Source organism: Vitis riparia, chromosome 18, assembly GCF_004353265.1.
Source record: "Vitis riparia cultivar Riparia Gloire de Montpellier isolate 1030 chromosome 18, EGFV_Vit.rip_1.0, whole genome shotgun sequence".
Lineage (NCBI taxonomy): Eukaryota > Viridiplantae > Streptophyta > Magnoliopsida > Vitales > Vitaceae > Vitis > Vitis riparia.
In genome coordinates this window covers 3,120,162-3,136,056 of record NC_048448.1, presented here as the reverse complement: position 1 = coordinate 3,136,056, position 15,895 = coordinate 3,120,162, and the positions used below count along the sequence as shown (strand labels likewise).

Genomic DNA, 15,895 nt, shown 5'->3' with positions numbered 1-15,895 from the left:
ACGTTTTGTCTATCACTCAGACATCAAGCGTGGTTAACCACGCATGTAAAAAATTTTAAGGACTTGGACTGAATTGATTTGCTCGTTTGAAAAGTCCAATTTAAGAATGAAAACTTTTATGGTTGATCCCAAACAGGTTATATATCTGTCTTGGTCGGCCAAAGGGTCTCGAGTCAATGACACGTGGAGGGAAGGCCCGCACAATTTACTATTATTTTATTAAAATTATCAATTCAATGATGTCATAAAACAATAGTTTATTTGATAAATCCAACTAAAAATAAATAAATAGAAATATATTTAAAATATTTATCAACGTCAATTTTTTGTGATGATCTCAACAAAAAGTACATAATAATTTATATATTTTCATATATTTTTAATTATATAACTTTAAATTAAAAATAAAATTTAATGACACCAAGTGGGCCCACGTTACATGTAATCAAAATAAATGATTTTCCAAAAATGAAAATACATTTCGTGCTCCTAGATTGATGAAGCAAAGGGGTTGTTTTTCATGTTTTTGGTTTGGGGATTGACTTTTGACTTAGGCACACTAAAATGCTTCACGTGGGGCTCCCCCCACTAACCCCACTGCATGCTTCCACACCAAGGCAGTTAGGCCATTCAAGCAGTCTCTCCCAATCATCTTCAAGCTCCTCTCCTCTTCCATATTCTTCGACGGTTAATGCAGCAAACGTTACATCTAGAGTTTCTGACTGTTACAATGGCTTTTCGATGCCTTTACCCTATCTACATAAACCTCCCTCACCCTCCCTCCCTTCATATCTCTACCCACATTTGCACCCATGGCTCCTCCTCCTTACCCCTTACCTTCACTTCCATTTCTACTACTCATCCTCACCGTTCTTGGTCTTCCACGGTCATCATCTACGTTGATGCCAGGCTTCCGTCGCCAGCAACTGGAAACTGGGTTCCAGGTCGGCCTAAGACATATTGATGCTGGTCGTAACTTCACGAAACTTCAACTCATCCAAAGAGGAATCGACCGCGGGAGGCAGCGGCTGCAGAGGATGAGTGGAATGGCAACAACTGCAGAGCGTAACGATTTCCAAGCCCCGGTTCATGCTGGAGATGGAGAGTTCGTAGTGAACTTAATGATCGGAACACCCCCTGTGCCTTTCCCGGCGATAATGGATACGGGAAGCGACTTGATATGGACGCAGTGCAATCCATGCAAGTTGTGTTTCCAGCAATCGACGCCCGTTTTCAATCCGAAGCGGTCTTCCACCTTCTCTAATATTTCATGTTCCAGTAAATTATGCGAGGGTGTAAAGCCTTCCAAGTGTGATAAATCTTGCGAGTATAGATATACTTATGGAGACGAGTCGTCCACGGAAGGCTTCATGGCAATGGACACTATCACTTTTGGGGAGTTACCGAAACGAGTTTCAATCCCTCGTATCGGGTTCGGGTGTGGGGTTAACAACCGGGCTACAGGGATGGATCAGACTGCAGGGCTGCTGGGTCTCGGGCGGGGAGTTCTGTCGCTAGTTTCACAGCTTAGTACACAAAAATTCTCGTATTGTTTAACCTCCATTCACGAGAATAAAACGAGCAGTCTTTTGTTTGGATCTCTAGCTTATTCGAACTTCAACCCTGGAAAAATTCCAAGGACCCCATTGATTCAAAACCCATTCCTGCCATCCTATTACTATCTGTCTCTTAAAGGCATTACAGTCGGCTACACTCTTTTACCCATACCCGATTTCGCATTCCAATTGGGAAAGGATGGGAGCGGCGGCATGATCCTAGATTCTGGGACAACTATAACTTATTTACAGGAGGATGCTTTTGATGTGCTAAAGAATGCCTTCATCTCCCAAACGGAGCTTCAGGTTGCCAATTCCAGCACCACCGGACTTGACCTTTGCTTTCATTTGCCAGTGAAAAATGCAGCAGAGGTCAAGGTGCCAAAGCTGATCTTTCACTTCAAGGGGTTAGATTTAGCGCTGCCAGTGGAGAATTATATGGTATCAGATCCTGACATGGGATTGATATGCTTGGCCATTGATGCCACGGGCAGTCCATCAATATTTGGGAACATTCAGCAGCAGAACATGTTGGTCCTCCATGATCTTAAGAAGTCGACTTTATCCTTAGTTCCCACCCAATGTGATAAGGTGTAAGCCAGTTTGAACGTCCAGCTATATGGTGTTCATGAGTGGCTGCTCTGATTTCAAGTTCCATTAGACGTAGAGAGAAAAGTTCCCATATTTCTTCTGCAATGGAATTAGCATTTGCTAAACCAGTATTGTCTCATAGGTATTACAATATAACACATTTTACCTTGTATTGTTTGCGTTAACGATCTCCATAATCTTACCGAACCCATAAAATCAAGGTTTATGTTTGCACTAATTCACTGTATATCTTGCATAATTCGACAGAAAAAAGATGAAGAAAGGATCAACTATGAAACAGAGAATAAGCAAAATCTAGGGATGTTTAATTGCAGGGATGAGAGTTTGACCATAAATGCAGAAACAGAGACCAAAGTTTGACAATGATTATTTCACTGGACGCATGAGATATAATAAAAAATAAAATAACATATCCTTCTTATATTCTTCTCTTTTATATCCTTTATACAATGGGTATAATAATTTCTTTTATTTTATTTTTTTGTTTTTTGATAAGAAAAATATTGTATTGCTAAGAGGTGCTAAAATAGCACCCAAGATTTACAGAAAAGGAAATACTCACCCCTTATAAGTAAAACAAAAAACTGTCCATAAAAATATACAAAAAAAAATCAAAATATCCCCTCCAGGACTCAAGATTTACAGAATAAAAAAGGAAATACTCACCCCTTATAAGTAAAACAAAAAACTGTCCATAAAAATATACAAAAAAAATATCAAAATATCCCCTCCAGGACTCAAGATTTACAGAATAGAAAAGGAAATACTCACCCCTTACGAGTAAAACAAAAAACTGTCCATAAAAATATACAAAAAAAATATCAAAATATCCCCTCCAGGAACCCACCCGATCAATGAACTCAACAAAGGTCAACAAAGGTGGAGGGACCATCTTTTATAAACAAAATGTGAGTTAAAGAAGTTTTCAGCTTTGGATGCATGACCATAAATTTATTATTCTCTGTTTTTTTCTTCTTCTTTTTTTTTTCGATTGTTTCTAGTATTAATGTTTGTATGACCATGTTTTGGATAAATACAATTGTGGTTATAAATGTAAAATTGCAAAGCAAAACAGTCAGATGCATAAATTATGGGCAACTAAATCTAGCTAACTAGTCACATGTAAAAGATCATAAAGGAGCATAAAATTTAAAGAGACTAAAAATGACCATAAGTTACAAAAAGCAAAGCAGTCACTCAAGCAGTTTCTTAAAGCTCTGGATGATGTTCACAATGATAAAATACAGTGAGGGGAACCGCCTATGTCGCAGAGTACAGAGTAGCTAGGTAAGGCAAATGAGTGGAACAAAATGCTAAGCAGAATAAAATTCTCTGGCTTCCCGCATCCACAAATCAATCTACTGATGAGAATAAATAAAAGAAGTCGAACACAACAAGGGGGAACCTGACAGAAAGGCAGAAACCATGCAGAACAAAATCCCATCGACTAGGCACACATTTGACAAGCAAAATTATAAAAAGGACGAGACCATTAACTTGAAAAACAAACATAAGGCAATCACAACAGGGAAACTGGCTAATGGGTTCACCAAAGAGCTAGCATCAGAGGCACTTCCAGTTGGGCCATTGGCGGGAGCAAAACCTGGAATTGACCCTGTTGAAGGCACCACCGAAGGACTAGGAATTGTTGTTCCAGCACCATCTGACTGAGATGGAGAAGGTGATGGGGCATAGAATGAATCCCTGATTACTGAAGATGGTGGTGCTATAAGTGGAGGAAATTGCTGGATCCCTGCATTGTTATAAAAAATAAAAAATGATGGTTCAAGTTCAACTTATACAACATTTCAACATATGAGCTTCTCGTGTAAAAATGGTTAACAGCAAAACCAGTAAATTGGTGATAATAGAAAATGGGGCCAGTTTCTGGATCCTAAACAATTTTATTTTTAAGTTTATGAGATAAAAAATATTGTTTTAAGTGAATTAATAAAGGAAGGATTTTATAGCTCAACAGATTGAATCCATCTATTGCATCTTGCAATTCGGCAGTGACATACTCTAACATGGAGAAACAGCTGTGATCATCACACATAAAAAAAAAGGCATCATTTATCAATATCTTAATGTTTCATCATTTAAACAGGCACTAAGAAACAAATAGTTTTGTTCAACTTTCAAGGGACATCTAAACACCCAAAATCGAAAATAGATGGTTTTCCAAACACACACTGCATTAACAGGATTTAGATCGATCTTTACCTGGACATCGAGGTTGAAGGGATGTGGTCAGCCTGAAAAGTGAACAAATTCGAATTGAAGATAATAAACCATCAACCCAAACTGTAAAATAATTACAATTATGAAAGCCTATGACAGGGCAAGACCCAAAAAATAAAAATAAAAAAAGAGCCTTACGTAGCAATAATGGTGCCATTGACAAAACCACCATAGCTACAAGATGTAACATTGCAGCCAGCACTACTCTTTTGCATTGTAACATTCCCGAGCATAAGGTTAGTATTCCTGCATTGCATACTTGAACAAGAGACTGCCAAAGATGCTGGCATGCAGTATAAACTGTACAAAGCCACAACCATCACAATTAACATAAAAAAACCATATATGTTTGAAGAAAAATATATCAAACCAACTAGAAATGGAACCAAAATGCAAGAAAAGTTACTCAGTTACTTGAGACTTCCTGGCCCGCAACTGCATTGTACACAGTGACTTGCAGTGATAGCATAACTCCCATTTGGCACAGCTAGCCCATAGTCCGAAGCATATTTTGGAAAATTAGATGCACAAGCTGTAAACAAAGGAAATGCTCAACCACCCAAGTCATCCAATGAGATATAAAGCACCATTTAGCTAAAAACAGATGCACCAGCATGGCAAGAAAGGAATCAACAATGTGAAAGAAAAATTATCCATTTTCAATTGCAAATTCACAAATTTGTCAATACGTGTTTAGCTTCAACTGATTAAATTTTATGAAGTCGGTGTCAAATTCAGATGATCCCACCAAAACTGATACGGGAAGTATATGGATCTCAATTATGTAACAAATTAACACCTGTACTCATTTTCCATAACTGGAAGACCCTAATTCAGATACTGAATTAACATTAACTAATTAAAACCTATCAAATGGGTGAGTAAAAAATCACACTAACTTGCTATTATTATCAAGTTATACAATCAAACGCCCTACAAATGGTACTATGTTCAGAAAAGGGGTTCGAAATTACCTGGCAAAGGAACAGCAAGTATATCACCAGCCTTAATTGCTGGACTCCCCATTGCATTCACAGTCATTAGATCAGAAATAGTAGTCGAATACCTGGAAGCAATGCCTGTCAATGTGTCATCAACTTTCACCACATACGATAAATAAGTGGCCGGCAACAAATTATCAGTCCCATTGAAGCAAGTACAAGGAAGCGGAACCACAAGGGTCTGCCCCACATCCAGAACCGAAGGATCCGATATCGAATTCGCCTCCCTGAGCTGATCCGCGGACACAAGACCCGCGTAAATCGAATCGGCAATCGATGAGAGAGTATCGGAGGGGCGAGTCTTGTACCGTGTGGTGACTGATTTTCTGATTCCGTCGACGCAGGAGCAGTAAATGGGGATTTTGAGGAAGAGCTGGGAGGGAAGGATGTGATTCTCAACATCCGGATACGAAATGTCAATGGCGTTGGCGGTGAGAATAGCAATGGGGTCGACTTGGAATAGGGTCGCCACTTCCGAGACCTTAAGGTCGGTGTAGAGCGTGTAACCCACCATGGCGTTGCATGAGTCGGAGTTCGAGCATGGCTCGATGGTGGATTTGGATCTCACGACGTCCACATTGCTCAAGACCAAGAAGAAGAGAACGAAGAGCCCAGACAGTGTGCTTTGGTTAAACATTTTGGGGGTTTGAGCTTAATGTTCTTCCTAGTTCTACAGAAGGGAGAAACAGAACAACGGAAGAGTGCTAAGTACGAAAAAAAATAGGGTTTTTGCGTTGGTTATTGGATAGGGCATCTGTAGCCCTTTCAGGGTTTTACAGAGCAAAAATGGTGAGCTAAGCTCGGCAACAAAAAGAGAATGGTTTATGGCTCCGCATTAGGGTTTTGGGCTTTGGATTTCTTCTTCTTCCGATGTTTTTTTCCACCAAGAAGAAGATAGAAAGAGTGGGAAAGAGTGGGAAAGAGTGAGAAGAAGAGCTGGAAAACAAAAGCTTTTGAAAGAGCTTGAACAAAGGGAGTAGACAAATGAATTGCGAATAGTGGTGCAGACACTAGTCAGATTCTCGATCCTTGGGTCTGACACACTTTTTCTTGGACATTTTTCTCCCCCTCATGTTATTTTTTTGTTTCTATGAACCGATGCCGTGAAATCAAAACGATGTCGTTTTTGTTGATCCAAGTCCCAAACGACGCCGCTTTATCATCTGAGCGGGAGGTGTTTCTGGGACGTCCGTGATTTACTTTATGAAAGTGAATCCCCACTCCCTCTAATCTTTCGTGTTTTAATCATCTTTTCAAAGAATTTTTGGTTTCTTGCTGCGGCACCTTCCGCTACCCAACCAATTCATAGCGCGTGGAGGTCACCCCCGAAACTTCGGGTAGCCGAGGTTTTCCTACCTTTGGTAAAAGAATAGAACCATATTGGAATAAATTTAAAGCTGAGAGAATTTAATACTTTTTACATCCATTAATGTATCTTTCCATTTTACATACGTTCTGGTTACAGGAATGCATGACATAGTAAAACAAAATTATATTATTATTCGTAATAATGGTAAAAGAAAAGGGACAAATTTAATCGACCGTTACACATGCACTTGAGTTCTTTTCTTTGTCCCTTTTTTCCCTCGGATTTTAATTAGCGTCATGAATTGTCTGCGCAGCCGGTTTTTTATTTATACTCTTGTGATTTTCGCGATTAAATGGTGGATTAAAAAAATAAAAAATAATTTTTTAAATAAATTTAAGATGTTTTCAAATGTAGAATGTTTTTCATATAATATATATCTTAAAGAATTTTTATATTTTCATACGTTTCTCATCGAAAACAATCTTAAATAATTTATTTTAAAAATATATTATCTTTTAATAAATTTAAAATATTTTTTAATCTATAATATTTTTATTTTCACGCATTTCTAGTTGAAAATGTCTTTTAGTAAATTTTACGTGTTAAGATTTGTTATGTTTTCACACATTTCTCCTTGGAAACAAATTTAGACGATTTATATTAAAATAAAAAATAATTTGTTAAATAAATTTAAGATGTTTTCAAATGTGGAATGTTTTTCATAAAATATATATCTTAAAGAATTTTTATATTTTCATACATTTCTCATCGAAAATAATCTTAGATAATTTATTTTGAAAATATATTATCTTTTAATAAATTTAAAATATTTTTTAATGTAGAATGTTTTTATTTTCACGCATTTCTAGTTGAAAATGTCTTTTAATAGATTTAAAATGTATTTAAATGTAGATTTTTTTTCATATTTTACGTGTTAAGATTTGTTATGTTTTCACACATTTCTCCTTGGAAACAATTTTAGATGATTTATATTGAAAATATGTTATTTTTTAATAAATTTATGATATTTTCAAGTGTATAAGTTTTTTTCATGTAATAATATTTTAATGATTTTATATTATTTATTATATATATTGTTTGTTTTGTAGCCATTTTTAAAAATAGTTTTCCATAATGAAAAACTATAAAAATATGTTCAATGATAAAAAAATTATTTTTTATTTTATATTTTTTTAAACAAAAAATGAGATGCTTTCAAAAAACTTGTTTTAATTGTTTTGACTTGTTATTTTATATTATTTAAAAAAATAATTATATAAAATAAAATATTAAATTTTAAAAAATTAAAATATTTTAATTTTTAGAACATACTTTTATTATACAAAACATAAAAAAAAAAATTTAAAACTATTATTAAAAATTATTTTTGAAAATAACTACCAAACAAACCCTAATATGATTTCAAATAATATTTTATACATTGTATTTAATTATTTTTAAAAATATAATCATACAAACACTCATAACGTTTAAAAATAAAGTCATAAATATAAAAATTATTTTTAAAACATATTTTAAAATATTTGCTTTGCAAAGCATTATAAAACTGTTATTAAAAACTATTTTTTAAAACCGTTTAAAAAAAATAAAATACCAAATAGTACTTGCTTTAATTTTTTTTAAATAAATAAAGAAATAAGATGTTTTACAAATTTAGGAAGAGTTTTATTTAACAAACCTTTAAAAAGAATAAATATATATATATATATATATATATATATATATATATATATATATATATATATATTTCTTTTTTTTTTTAACTATGTTCCCATGTTTATCTAAATGAGTTTTTCCTGTCATCTAAAGACTTTAAAAAAAATTTAATGCATGTATATTAACAGCTAGATTAAATATTCATCTAAAAAAATTTTAAAACCTTATAGTATTGTAAATTCTGAATTTAAAAATAAGCGGAAGCTGCGTAACGTTTAGTGTCCGGCAATTTCTCTCTTTCATGACTCATGAGTCACCCAACGGAATCAAATCATTTATTGAATTAAATACAAAAAAATAAGGGTATCAACCAAAGCCACATTCCTAGGCGGGAACGGCTTCCTGATTCCCTCCAATATCTTCCACTCTCGCAAATCAGATTTGGTTATTACTCATTACTCCCCATGACTTACACGTTCTCTCCCTGGAAACTTTTATCTTCATCGAAACCCTAATTCATCCAATATCAGAACCCTAATCGATCGCCATGGACTGTTCGGCCGAGCAAGAAAAGCCGGTTGTCGAGGACAATGGCGGTGATTTAGGGTCGCCGGAATTGCGAACTGTTCGCCGGAGGTTGATTCAGAAGACGCTGTTCCCGCACAGGTCTCAACGTGCGGAGGAGCACATCGACGGAAGAGAAGAAAAAGATTGTGGTGCAGATGAAGAAGAGGATCAGACCGAGGAGTATTGCGGGAGTCAGGGCAAGAAGAAGAAGAGACCAAAGAGAAAGGCAATGTCTCGACCTAGAGCTTCTAAAAAGGTGCCTACTTCGCTTAATTTTGTTTAATCACGCGACTTCTTGTAATCTGCGGAATCTGTTTTTACTTTTTAAGTTTTGTCTGCGTTTAAGTATTTGTTGTATTAGTAAATTGAGTCACATTATATAGGTATATAAATATTGAAAATTTGAATTAGTTACTAGTGGAGAAGGAAAGAAGAGAAAGATACGAGGAAGGGATCATAGGTAAAGAAAGGTACCATAACTCAATGGGAACCATTGTTCTAAAGCATGGGGCAGGCTTTGAGGTGAAGAAGTTGAGAGTTCACTGCAAGAGCCGCACCGATGAGATTTAAGCTGGGTCAATGTCGTGAATATCCAACAGTGTATTTGCTTCTTCGGTATATGCTTACAGCATAGTTTTTATTCAGGATTAGATGTTATGAGACTAATCATCTAACTTAGTATTTATTAGATTTATTCGGTTGTCTAAAGGACAAAGTATTTGATGAGAGAGAGAGGATTAAGGGCCCATTTGGTAGTGATTCTAAGAAACATTTTTAACCTTTCTAACACTTGAAATTTGTTATCATTCAAGTGTTAAAAATGCCATAAACGTTTCTTAGAATCACCACCAAACACACTCTAAAAGCATTTGGATACTACTCAACTCAGCAATTCAATCAACCTTAAAAAATCTTCATTAAATGACATTAATATATTAAAAAAAAAATGCAGGAAGATGGTATGAGAATATTTAAACGATGAAAGTATCAATGGAAGGCAATTGGAGTTGGAGTTGGCGGGGTGTTTGCTTGAGTGTATTCATTAAGCACCCTTGTAGGGGATGGGTAAGGACAATCTAGTGTGGCGGTGACTAGCATTTATAAGATTATAGCCTATTTTTTTACTTTATTTCCTCATTGCTTGTATGGGGTTTATACGAGACCATCATATTTCTCATGAAGCATTTGTTAAGGTTAGACAAATTCTAAATGCAACCTTAATGGTTGATGACGTGATGGATAAAAAAAGACGTTTAGGAGAAAAGGTGGTTGTTTTGAGATTTATTTTAAAGAAAACTTATGATCACATCAAATGGGGTTCATTGATTCATGGTTTAAAAAGGAAAGGTTTTTGGGCTGAGATGGGGATCTTTGATTTGTGTATTCTTATTATAGGTTAGTTTTGCTATATGCTAATAATGGGTGTGCTAGGGGATGAGTTAAAATATTGTGGGGTTTAAAAAAGGACAATCTGTTTTCATTTATTTCCTTTTGTCATTGTCGCTGATGTTGAATAGATTGATATCAAGAACAAAGGAATGTTGTAGCTTAGAGAGATTTTTGGTGGGTATAAATAGAATGAATGTGACCTATTTGTAGTTTATAGATGATATTATATTTTTGTCTTTTAGGGTGATAGGGATTCTTTGTGGGAAAAAAATGTGAGAAGGTTTGAAGAGTTGCTCCTTTATCTGTTTTTTGAACAATTTGGAAAGATCGAAATCAAAGGTTGTTAGGAGCTGTTTGTCTATGTTTCAAAGAACTTGTTTCTTAGTAATATCTTTTTGTGGCTAAGGTTGTTCATAGGTGAAGGCTAAATGTCTTTAATAAATTTTATTGATTGGATGAGTTTTTGTCGAGGAAGGAAGTTGATTGTTGGACTTTTGTTTCGACTGTTCCTTGGCTCTATTTTTTTTTTGTCGTTTCTTTGACGCTTGTTGTATTTGTCTTGTGTTCCTTGATGCATCGTTTCTTTAGCCCTTGTTTATAAAATTATATTGTTGCCTATAAAAAATTATAATTTTCTCAAGAGCTAGGCTAGATGACTTGTAATGATCTTGAATCAATCTTATTTGTGTGTAGGCATGTTCATTGATTAACATAAATTTAGATAATAGTGCTTTGTCGGTTTCAATGCTAATTTACACCAAGTTCTTGGTTTTGCCATTGTTTTGGATTATAGTTTTTCTTATTGACTCATATTCTATTTAGGTTTTCTTTTGGGAGGGAAAGCCAAAACTATCTATTTTTGGGATATGGTTGTAGAAAGGCTTTTATGATGTTTAGATAGTTAGAAGAAAGTTTGTCTATCCATCAAGTAGATTACCTTTTGTTGAGTTGTGTTTGTCACTTATTCCAATTTATTTTCTAGAAGTTTTCAACATTCAATCATAAAGTCAAAAGATGCTAGAGAGTTTTTGTTTAGTCAAGGATTGAGGAAGAAAAGATAGATTAAAGAATTTTAAAAAAGAATGAGCATTCTTGAATTATTAATAAAAAAACATTCTCCTTGTAACTCTTGAGATTGGTTTAAGATTCCTTCTAATCTATATTTTTCTTTAATTAGGTTTTATTAATGGCTTGGGTGGAAGGGCTATAACTCAACAAGCTATGTTGGGTTTTTGGCCAAACTGAGCTGAATTTGAATTAAGAAATACTCAACCCAAGCCCAACTCGATTGGACTTCTAACCTAAGGTGCTCAACCAACCTCATTTGTCCCTGTTCGAGTTGAGCTCAAGTTGGTTGAGTTAGATTCAAGTTGATTGGGTTTGTATAAGTTAAATTCGAGTTGAACAAAATTGGGTTGAATTGAATCTGCTTGCAATGTTTTTTTTTTTTTCCTTTGGAAACTTTAAATGAGACAACATGTCAAGATAACAACCAAGAAAGTGAACAAATTTATCTCTTTTTAGCAAAATGAAATGGTACAAGATCTAATTGCAATTTGACGTTTTTTAAAAAATTTGAAGAAAAACATATCAAATGAATATTATTATATAAGATAATAAAAATTATAAATATTAGTAGAAAGTTAAGTCGGGTTTGGGTTAGAATCAAGTTGCTTGAATGTTGGCCCGAGCACAATTATGAATTAGATTTGAGTTAAAAAAGACTCATGCTTAATTTGGTTACCAAAATAATGGCCTATACTTGTTGGGAAGTTGGGTTGAGTTTAGGCTACTTGCCCAAGTTGCACCCCTAGGTACAAAATATAGGTTGTAGCTTTCCCTTTTCTGTTTTGCCCCTTTAGTCTATGCACACATCTTGTCTAGTTGGCTTGTGTCCTCATTTTATCAGGTGCTCCTTAGTCCAATTTGTCTGTATCATTCAAAAATAATGATTCCATTGCCTTTCAATATTAGGTACAAAGAAGGATGAGAAATCCTTTGAAGAAGTACACAATCCTCTATACAAAGTCTGATAAAAAAGGTGGATATTTTTTTTGATAAGCAAGCAATTGTATTAAAGAAGGCAAGAAGCCACAAAGCATACAGGTAGTATACGAGGCTACAAACCTTCAAACAAAAAACAAAGCAACCCAACCCCTACTTGGAGGCTAACCACTCCAAGAAGCCTATTAGGGAATTCGACTCCATATCAATATACACTTTAGCCCAACCCCAAAAGTTATACACAAACGAAGTTTTTAACTTCTGAAAAGCTAACACTCCCCCCTTAAAAGCTAGCCTATTCCTCTCCTTCCAAACTGTCCAAAAAATGAAAAGCGGGATGGATTTCCACACTTTTTTCCTTTTTCTCCCCACAAAAGAGCCTTTCCAACTACTAAGAACCTCCTTTACAGAATATGGAAAGACCCACTGTACACCACACAACGCAAGAATGATATCCCACAATCCTTTTGTCACTGTACAATGAATTAAGATATGATTGATTGTTTCCTCTTCACATTCACACAAGAAACACCGGTTAGGGAATTGCCATCCTCTTCTCTGCAGCCTATCCAGGGTGAGAACCTTTCCCCAAGTAGCTTCCCAAGCAAAAAAAGCTATTTTGGTTGGCACTTTGCCCACCCAAACATTGCTATGAGGGAAGTCCGCACCATCAGCACTATCCAACGCCCTATACGCTTTCTTGACTTTAAACAGCCCGTCCGCTCCTTCCTTCCAAAGAACTGCGTCTTCCTCCAAGGTTACTCTATGATTCCTCAACTCAACTAAGAGATTGCCCGCCAACCCCAACTCCCAGTCATTGAAGTCTCTTAATAGCCTTAAATTCCACCCTCCTTGACCCAAATTCTGATCCCAATAATCCTCCACTGTGACGTTCCTTTGGGCAGCCATGGAAAAGAGATCCGGGAATCTTTGGGACAGCACACTGTTTCCACACCAAGGATCTAACCAAAACCTTATTTTATTGCCTTTTCCCACCTTGAACACCATGTTCTCCCAACACCAATCGGACTCCTTCAATATTTCCTTCCAAACCCCAACTCCAAACACCCCATTTGCCTTCTTTGTCCTCCACCCAAACTCCTCTTGCCCGTACTTAGCCTCAAGCACTTTTTTCCAAAACTCCTCCTTAGCACACGCAAATCTCCAAATCCATTTGCCTAGAAGAGCTTTGTTCAACCAAACAAGCTTCCTTATCCCCAACCCTCCCTTTTCTTTGTCCGCGCACACCACCTCCCATTTGACTAGGTGAGCCTTGTTCCCCCCATTGTCGCCTCCCCATAAAAAATTTCTTTGAATCATTTCTAGCCTTCTTGCCACTGATTTAGGCATACGGAATAATGACATTTGATACAAGGGAATGCTGGCCAGCGTGCTCTTTATAAGCGTGAGTCTCCCTCCTTTGGACAGAAATTGACGTTTCCAAAGGGCCAACCTCCACCTCATTTTCTCCTCCACCCCATCCCAAATGGATGAGGCCCTATTAGGTGCCCTAAGGGGCAGCCCCAAGTAAACAGTAGGCAGCTGACCCACCCTACACCCGATTTCAGTAGCCATATCAAGAACCCCTTCCACCTCCCCTACCGGAATGACCTCACTTTTGTCCAAGTTAATCTTTAAGCCAGATGCAGCTTCAAACCAAAAGAGGATCCAGCTCAAATGCAATAAGGACTCTTTTTTTGCCTCGCAAAATACTATTGTATCATCCGCAAACAGAAGGTAAGAGATGTTGATGGCCTGCCCTCTACCTTTCCATATCCTACAACCATAGATGAACCCCCCCTTCGACCGCCCTCGTGATTAGCACACTTAGAACTTCCATTCCCATGACAAATAAATAGGGGAAAAGTGGGTCCCCTTGCCTTAGCCCTTTTGAGCTTGAGAAAAACCCAGCTGGAACCCCATTCACCAACACCGAGTATTTGGCAGTGGAGATACAGCTCCACATCCATCCTATCCATTTTGACCCGAAGCCCATCTTTTGCATGACCTTTAGCAAAAATTGCCAATTAATGCTATCATACGCCTTCTCAATATCCAATTTACAAATAAGACCTTTCTCTCCCCTTTTTGCCAAGAGTCTATTACCTCATTTGTGATTAGGGAGCCATCAAGAATCTGTCTCCCTTTAATGAAAGCATTCTGATCCGGAGAAATCACCTTTCCTATGACTTTTTTAAGCCTATTGGCCAGCACCTTAGCCAATAATTTATACAAACCCCCAAGCAAACTGATAGGCCTATAGTCACTCAAATCCTCCACCCCTCCTTTCTTCGGCAACAAGACCAAAAAGGTATGATTTAGGCTCTTTATGAAGGAGTTCTGTTCATGGAACTCCTTGAACATATCCAAAACATCCTCCTTGACGATCTCCCAACATCTTTGCCAAAAGGCTATTGTGAAACCATCCGGACTCGGGGCTTTGTCCCCATTCATCCCCATTAATGCTGCACAAATCTCAACCTCAGAAAAAGGCAGTTCAAGGGCTTCCGCTTCTGCAGGGCTGATCTGCTTCAGCAAAAGGTCCCCTATATCCGCCTTCCAACCCGAGCTTTCCGAGAGAAGCTGCTGGTAAGCATTTGCAATTCCTTCCCTCACTTCTTGTTCCTCAGTAAGCCTCACCCCATTTATTTTAATTTTATCCAGGGCATTGGTTCTCCTACGGGCATTGGCCATGCGGTGGAAGTACCCCGTATTCCTATCCCCCTCCCTAAGCCATAATTCCTTAGATAGCTGTCTCCAGTGCACTTCTTCCATCGACACCCACTTAGCATAATTCTCCTTAGCTGTTTTTTTGTGGCCTGATTCCTCCTCTGTTAAACTTCTCTCTTCTTCCACTGAATCCCAACGCTCCACTTGCTGAAGAGCTTCAACTTTGTTTTTCTCCAACCTTCCAAAAACCTCCTTGTTCCAAATCTTTAAATATTGTTTCAACCCCCTCATCTTCACCGCTAGCCTGTAACTTGGCCTGCCTCTAACCACTATCCCTTGCCACCACCCTTCTATCAGATCTTTAAACCCCTCAGCTTTGAGCCACATGTTTTCGAATTTGAAGGGGGAAGGACCTCTCCTTAGCCCACCACCCTCAAGCAGAACCAGGAAGTGATCGGACGTTGGACGGACCAATCTTCTTTGATTAACCCTACTGTATCGGTCTAACCAACTGGGGGTCATAAGAAATCTATCCAGCCTGGCCCACGATTGATTATTGAGCCCCCCACTCCAAGTAAAGGACCCCCCTTGTAGAGGAATATCAACTAGCCCTAAATCATCTATGATCTGGGCAAACCTCCTCATAGCTGAAGTAATCCTCCCATTTCTACTTCTTTCAGCTTGGTACAACACTGAATTGAAATCACCTCCTAAGCACCATGGCTCCTCCCACAGTCCTCTAATAGCCCCGAATTCCTCCCACAGACACTCCCTATCATCTCTAGAGAGAGGACCATAGACCCCTGTGAACACCCAGATTGCTCCATCTCCCACGTTCCTGAACCTACAGGAGATGGAGAATTGACCCA

At 37.2% G+C, this 15,895-nt stretch overlaps 2 protein-coding genes across 2 annotated transcripts; one reads left to right on the top strand and one right to left on the bottom strand.

Moving 5' to 3' along the window:
- Positions 1-812: 812 nt before the first annotated feature.
- Positions 813-2,332, top strand: LOC117907119 (aspartic proteinase nepenthesin-1-like). Its single transcript, XM_034820509.1, has one exon. It carries the CDS (start codon positions 813-815, stop codon positions 2,151-2,153), a length of 1,341 nt encoding a protein of 446 aa, XP_034676400.1. The 3' UTR covers positions 2,154-2,332.
- Positions 2,333-3,311: 979 nt separating this feature from the next.
- LOC117907772 (lysM domain-containing GPI-anchored protein 1-like) lies at positions 3,312-6,398 on the bottom strand. The gene is made up of 5 exons (XM_034821420.1): positions 5,384-6,398; positions 4,824-4,941; positions 4,548-4,709; positions 4,392-4,423; positions 3,312-3,921 (listed from the first exon to the last, which is right to left on the bottom strand). The coding sequence occupies exons 1-5, from the start codon at positions 6,045-6,047 to the stop codon at positions 3,641-3,643; spliced, it is 1,257 nt and encodes a 418-aa protein (XP_034677311.1). The 5' UTR covers positions 6,048-6,398; the 3' UTR covers positions 3,312-3,640.
- Positions 6,399-15,895: the final 9,497 nt, after the last annotated feature.

Bases quoted from the DNA above. Each gene is read 5' to 3' on its own strand.
- LOC117907119 (XM_034820509.1), top strand. From the start codon at position 813: ATGGCTCCTCCTCCTTACCCCTTACCTTCACTTCCATTTCTACTACTC.
- LOC117907772 (XM_034821420.1), bottom strand. From the start codon at position 6,047: ATGTTTAACCAAAGCACACTGTCTGGGCTCTTCGTTCTCTTCTTCTTG. The intron at 4,710-4,823 runs GTAACTGAGTAA...GGCTTTGTACAG, and splicing joins TGCGGGCCAGGAAGTCTCAA to TTTATACTGCATGCCAGCAT. The intron at 4,424-4,547 runs GTAAGGCTCTTT...TTCACTTTTCAG, and splicing joins AATGGCACCATTATTGCTAC to GCTGACCACATCCCTTCAAC.